Below are 6835 nucleotides of genomic sequence, written 5' to 3' on the forward strand. Positions count from 1 at the left end.
TGGTGGCCTTGCTCACCTGGCCAGGGTAGTTTCTAGGCAGTCCTTATCAGCCGGGGGTGGAAGGGTAGGGCTGGGAGTGCCCAAACTGCGGCTGTTGCCTTCTGTACCCACCCTGTTTCTCCAGCCCATCTTGCCTGGTAGGGAGTCCTGGAACCATCTTCCTCCTTCACTGCCTTGGCCAAGGCTGGGGCTGGTCTGGTCCAGGGACCCCTACCCCCTGGCCTTGCCAAGTTTCACTCCACTGTTTCCTCCTGTGCTCTGAACACAAGCCTCTTGCCTTCTGCTGTTCCTTCTGCCTGGGCACCTTTCCCTCTCTTCCTGGCCTTTACTGCCATGACTAGTCCTCCAAAAAGCCTTTTCTGATCATCCCCCAACACAAGCTGGCCACCTTGCAGGGCTTCCCTCAGATCCCATTTGGGTACTCAGCATGCTGCTCAGTGAACGTGGCCCTGTGTTTTCTTATTCTCCTGGTCAGGCTCAGGGCAGAGATTCTCTGAGTACCAGCTACGTGTCAGGTCAGTGCAGGATCTGATCCGATGGCAGGAAATAGGCCACAGGTGGCCTTTGCCAACTCTAGGTTGGTGAGGGGTCCAACAATGCTCAGCTGGGGATAGAGGTCTCCAGGAGGGCCAGGAATCATTCCCAGGAGGAGACACTGAGGTGGCAGGGCTCAGAGCTGACTCTAGGCTGACTCTTTATGTTGGGTGGGCATCTTATCCCACTGCTGGACGGTGGTACCTGGGGGCACAGCCAGATCTAAACGAATCCTGTTCCCCAGCTACAGAGCCTGCCCAGCATGCAGCAGGGGCTCAAGAGATGACCAAGGAACGAAAGAGCAAATGTCAAGTGAGTCCCTTGTGTAAAGGGCTGTGGGGTGGGGCTTGTCCCTGTGCCTGGAGCTAGAGGCAGGAGGCAGGAAATCCTTTCCCCCTCACTGCTGCCAAGACTGAGTCTCAGAGACAGCACAGCTCAGCCAGTCCAGAGAGGATGGGAAGGTGACTCTTAAGTGTGTGCTGTCTTCATTGTTCCTGCATCCCACAAACCTCTGAGCCCCCACTCTGTACCAGGTAGGCCCAGTGAGATAGACACTGCCTGTCCCAGGAGGATGCCCACTAGTCTTTGTCAGTCCAGCTGCACTGGTAGTTAGAATTCTGCAGTACTTCCTGGCTGATTGGCTAAGAGCTGTTGTCCCAAAGCCTCTGCCCACATGCTGCATTCCCACTCCCAAGCCCTCAGCAGACTGGACTCCTCCCCTGGGTTCCTCCTCTTTTCCTTCCCTCACAAGCTAGCCAGTAAAATCATCAGCTTGCATGGCAGGTGGGTAGTCTCCTGGACCGTACTTTCAGGGGTACTGCTTATGAGATATTTGCAGTGTCATTTCTGTGTGTAATGTAAGGTGACCTTGATTTAAAGTGTCTGGTGTCTTGTGATTGACTTGCTTATAGTTTGACCATTCAGCTGGATTGGAACTGAAGCTGTCTCCCCAGTGCACCTAGCACTGTGTGAACTCAGAACAGAGTCCCGCTAAGGTGCCAACACCCAGCTCAACTCCATTCCTTGCCTTTTTCTCTCCTGCAGGCAGCCATGAGCTCCAGCCATCCTGAGCCAGGATCCAAGGCCCCGCGGAGCCCCCGCACACAGCTGCTTTCTCAGAGTTCTTCCAGCCTGCTGTGGGAAGGCCACGGGCAGAGGCCAGAGCTCCGCAAGAGTGCCAGCAGCACCGTGTGGCAGGCTCAGCCTGGCAAGGCCAGCTCTGGTCCCCAGGGCCTGGAGGAAGAAGGGTGCCAGACTGACAGCATGGAGCAGACACAGGCCTTAAGTTCCCGGTCACGACCTGGTGCTGTGGGCCACTGGCGGAGCAGCACTGTGGGTAATGTGTCCACCATGGGCAGTGGTGACCTGTGTCGCCTGCAGGCCCCCTCCGCAGCCACTGTGCAGAGGAGCCACTCTGACCTGGTTCGTAGCACCCAGACCCAGGGACAGGGCAGTGCTCGGAAGGCCAGTCTCAGCTGCTCAGCGCTTGGCAACTCACCTGTTCACAGGGATCAGCTGCAGCCTGACAAGTTTCCTGGCCAGGGTGGCCAGGCCCCTGCAGACCTGCAAAGAGACCTGGCTCCAAAGGATGGGACTTCTGACTCAGCCTGGATGCTGGGGGGGAATCAGGTATATGTGCCACCACTAGACTTAGGGGGCTCAGCTGACCCCAGCAGCAGTCCCCAGGTCAGGTCCAAAGAAGTCGGGCAACTGGCCGCCACTTCCTGCCATGCTCTGCCCCCAGTGGCTCCTCTGTGTGGCGGGAGGGAGGCGGTGGCCAGTGGCTGCTGCTGTGCTCTCCCTGCCACAGGCGTCCTGGCCTTTCCCAAACTGGTGACGTCAGTGAGTGAGTCTGGGCTGCAGGCTCAACATGGGGTGAAGTTCCACTGCAAGCTGCCTGGGGCTCCCCCCACGCACTCCCACTGTTGTGCCCACCTTTGGGGTCCCACAAGCTTAGCCACAGAGCCTGGCTCTAGGACCAAAGATGTGTGGACCATGACTTCAGCCAGTGACTTAGCCCCCGTATTGGCGTCAGCCCAAGATGCTGGTGTGCAGGTGGCTCCAGTGGCATCCTGCAAGGCTGTGGCCACCAGCCCATCCCTGGAGGCCCCCGTGGCCCTGCATCTGTTCCCAGAGGTAACTCTGGGGTCTGGCCTGGAAGAAGCATCGTCCCCCGTGCGGGATGTGCGATGGGACGCCGAAGGCATGACGTGGGAGGTGTACGGAGCCTCCGTGGACCCCGAGGTGCTTGGCGTGGCCATCCAGAAGCACCTGGAGATGCAGTTTGAACATCTGCAGCGGGCACCAGCCAGCGAGGACAGCCTGTCTGTGGAAGGCCGGCGGGGTCCACTGAGGGCTGTCATGCAGTCCTTGAAGCGCCCCAGCTGCTGTGGCTGCTCTGGTGCGGCCCCTGAGTGAGGAACTGTGGACCTGGAGCTGGCCTGGTCAACAGACTCAGTCCTAGGCCAGGGTCAGGGCCAGCAGATGTCCTATGCACCCTGAACCCACTACAGGTGGGCATATCTCTCACTTGAACATGGACTGCCTGCAGACCGCAGGACACAGCCTGGAGTTTCAGCTCCATGCAGCTGAGCTATTTTGTTTAAAGGGCTTGATTCCCAAGAGCTACACCTCTGCACATTTCAGGCTCTGAACTTTGGGATGGGGTTTCTTTACTGTGTAGAAATCAGATCTTGATTTTTTTTGTAAAAATATTCCTCCAGTCTGCCATCAGAACTTTGCTATGTTTCTCCAAGGACTCTTGCTTTATTTCAAAGCATTGCTAAGAAATAATGAATTCCTACATAAAAAGGCTATGGTGGCAGCAGTGGGGGGTGGGGGGTGGGGTGGGAGTGTGTGGGCCTTTAGGGAAAGGAATGGATGTATCAGAGGCCTCCAGTGTGCTGTATACTGTGCTTGACACCTTATCTGGCTGAAGTTTACATCTTCATTCTATGGGTGGAACAACAAGACATTTGTCAAGGTACCAGCTGTTGTGCTTCAAGTTGGGTAGCTTAAAACAATGGGCTAAGCCCATTCAAAGCCCTGACTGGCTGAGGCCAGGAGTTTCCCTTAAGCATACTACCTGGTCCAGCCCAGTACCAATTGGGTACAAGAAGGATTTATTGAGTCCTGTTCTGTGCCAGGTCCTGCAGATTCTTTGAGGGCTGAGACAGGCTGTTCCTGATGTGGCCGAGCCCATGGTATTCAGGGGCCCTGAGCTGCCAGTCTTCCATGGGGCTTTCAAGCCAGCTCCCTTGCAAGCCGTCATGTCAGGGGCTGGCCCCTGGATGTGAAAAATAGGTGGTTACCTGCCCCCAAATTGCAGTGCCTGAAATTGCACAATTATCACCTTATCCCTCTGGCTTAAGGATCTTTTCCCAGCAGGTGCAGTTCTTGGCGGGGAGAGGGCAGGAATGGATGGGGTAGGGAGGGAATCTGTGCGGAGGGCTCCCACCTGGCAGGATCTGGCACGTTCTGGGGGCTAGGGAGATTTGTGAACCTGTTTGCCCACTTGACCTGGATGGGGACTGGGGACTGAGGACTGAGGGTGGGAGGCATGAGGCCTGGTACTGCCTGACTTGTCCAGGTTTGTGGAGAAAGGAGTGGGTTTGTGACTATTCTGGTCCTTGGTGTTGAAAATCCCAGGGTACTGGGATAGAACCTCCTAGGCCACCCTTATGTAGGAGCCAAAGGATTAGGGAGGTGTCAGGGCCTCCAACCTGGGCTTATTCCTGGGCATCCTTTTATATGGAGGAACTCAGGACTCAAAAGCTATCTTACCTTCCTGTCCCCTAAGTGAGGACATGGTACTCACTGAGGTGGGGGCAACACCAGCTTAAGGTTTCAAACAGGGATGACACCCTAACAGACCCAGGGGAAAAGGCAGGAAAAGCCTGCTGTAGGCCAGGACACTATAAGGAACCCCATGGGATGTTTTTACCTGGAAATGTGCCTTTCCCACAGCAGGTGTTCCCCTTCTCAGGGTCCTGGGCCTGTCTGTCCCTCTGTCTGTGGTGCATGGCTGGGGTGTATCATGGGGATACCATGTATCCTTTGCACCTAATCCTGCACAGGGCCTTCAGAAGCCCCACCTCAGCCATGGAGCAGATAGAGGAACAAATGGTTATAGGAGAGACATGGGGTACAGGGTCTTGACATGGGCCAGGCAGGGTGGAATAGGGACAGCCTGCCCTCCTGGCCATGGTGAGCCACTGCCATGGAGGCCCCATTGGGGTATTCATCAGGTTGAGGAGCTGGCAAGGGTTCCCCGGTGTGAAGATCTAGTGTGACTTAGGAAAGGGACTTTAGGAGACCTGTGGAAGGGTTCTGTGGGAGGGCACCAGATTTCAATTTAGAAACACTCCTTTGTCTGCCAACAGGAGGGATTGGCATGGAGGAGGTGTGGGAGGCCAGAGGATGGTGCGGGTTTCTAGGAGGGGTGTGTTACCTGATAGGGAATGGGCAGTTTAGGGTGGGGTCATACATGTGCATGGTCAGCCTGGGGAAGAGGAGTACCAGGAGGCTGAGGTTCTTCCAGTTTGGCCAAGAGAAGGCGAGGCCACTCTAGGTTAAGGGAAAGCAGGTGGGCAGGCTCAGAAGGGTTTGGCTGGGAGGAGTGAAACTCACCTTATGAAGACTTTCTCTGTCAGCGGTGTGCCAATCTGGGCCACCTCCAGGCATCATCCAGCGCTCAAGGGTGGCCCAGCCTGGGACAGGCCAGGCAAGCCACCCACTTACCTCATCGAGATGGAAATAAATGAGGTGCTGGAATCTAGCCCCAACTGTGTCCTTTCTGGAGCTCCCAGAACACCCTCTTAGCTCCCAGTGAAAACCATGTCTTTGGTTTCACTAGCTGAGTGGCACAACTTCTGCCATCAGATCTACCTTGAACAACTACAGCATAATTTCAGAATGGGACCTAGAGGCCCACCCTGACCCTTGCTGCGCCCCCTCCTGGGCCAGGCTTGTAGGGTGTCTTGCCTACAGACACAGAGCTAAGTAAGAGACAGAACCAGGCTTTGAACATAGGTCCATATTGTTTCCAGAGCCTGGGATCTTTGTCTCACACCACCCTGCCGAGTCTCATAAAACTGGTGCTTCTGCTGGGCTTGATGATCTGCACCTCGATCCCAGTACTTGGGAGGCTGACACAGGAGGAAGACAGGTCTAAGGCCAGCCTCAGCAGGAGTGAAACTGTTTCTAAAAATAAATACATGAATAAATAAGGGCAGGAGTATAGCTCCAGTAGTAGAAAGCCCCTGGGTTCAATCTCCACTATCACCAAAAACAAAACAACAAAAAGTTCTTCTCTGAAAGTGATCTCTGCCACCTGATGTATAATTCCAGGGGCACCTTCTCAGGAGTCAACACCGCAGTCACTACTTTGGATCTCCTAACAATAGATGGATCACTAAACAAGGAATCGGCTCTGACTCTTCGTTTCCTTTTCTGTAAACGGGCTGCTACTTCCCTGCAAGCAGTCAGATGCTGTCCTGGCAGCAGGAGGAGCAAGCAGGGCCCCGCTGGGTTCTGAGCTGAGAGGGTGGACATGTGCAGGCGGCTCAGGCAGAAGCCCAGTTTCCCGACCTCTGGGGCCAGTGGAAACCAGGTCTCTACAGGAGGTATCTGAGTCACTCCATGAGGCCCTGGAACCTCACAGGGCCCGGGTGCTTCAGATGCACCCTCTCCCCACAGGAGAGGACCAGGGTTAGCCACGTCTTCAAAGAAAATAACACCGCAGGCCAAAGACAGATGGTGTTGTCTGGGTCCCGGTCACAGGCCTCAGAGGGGCCCACCCTGGACTGTGCACGCTCATTTCTGCCTGCTCGGTGGAGAGGAACATATACTTGGAGGACTCTTCATAGGATCTGAAACATGTTTATGACCCAACAGTTTGTCGTTGATGATGATAATGATAAGATCCTCAAATGGCATGACTGTCTAGACTAGCTTCATGTCTTGTCATAGTAAACCTTTCTGTGGGACATGCAGAGCAAATGTGACTTTTATACAACACACACATGCTGGCTGCCTCCCAGGTACTGTTCTGAATACTCCATCAGTCCTGGGTCACTTCATCCTCATAACAACTTCGACCTATACTATTACTATAACCGTTTTCCAGATGAGGAAACAGAGACAATGAGGTCAGGAGCAGTGGGGCCTGTGGGAACAAAGTTATATATGCCCCGACAGCAAGGAACAGACTGTATTCAAGAATAAAACCTGGGGGAACGAGCCCACCTCCTTACGGACGTGAGGCGTTTTATGGGGCAAGGAAGGAGGGCCACAGGCGGCA

At 54.9% G+C, this 6835-nt stretch overlaps 1 protein-coding gene across 1 annotated transcript; it reads left to right on the plus strand.

The window, feature by feature from the left end:
* Positions 1 to 1584: 1584 nt before the first annotated feature.
* On the plus strand, positions 1585 to 2952 carry GPRIN2 (G protein regulated inducer of neurite outgrowth 2; the record flags this gene model as incomplete). Its single annotated transcript, XM_080693985.1, has 1 exon — positions 1585 to 2952. One exon carries the CDS (start codon positions 1585 to 1587, stop codon positions 2950 to 2952), a length of 1368 nt encoding a protein of 455 aa, XP_080550111.1.
* Positions 2953 to 6835: the final 3883 nt, after the last annotated feature.

Source organism: Muscardinus avellanarius (assembly GCF_963383645.1).
Source record: "Muscardinus avellanarius genome assembly, chromosome: 4".
In the NCBI taxonomy this organism is placed as follows: domain Eukaryota; kingdom Metazoa; phylum Chordata; class Mammalia; order Rodentia; family Gliridae; genus Muscardinus; species Muscardinus avellanarius.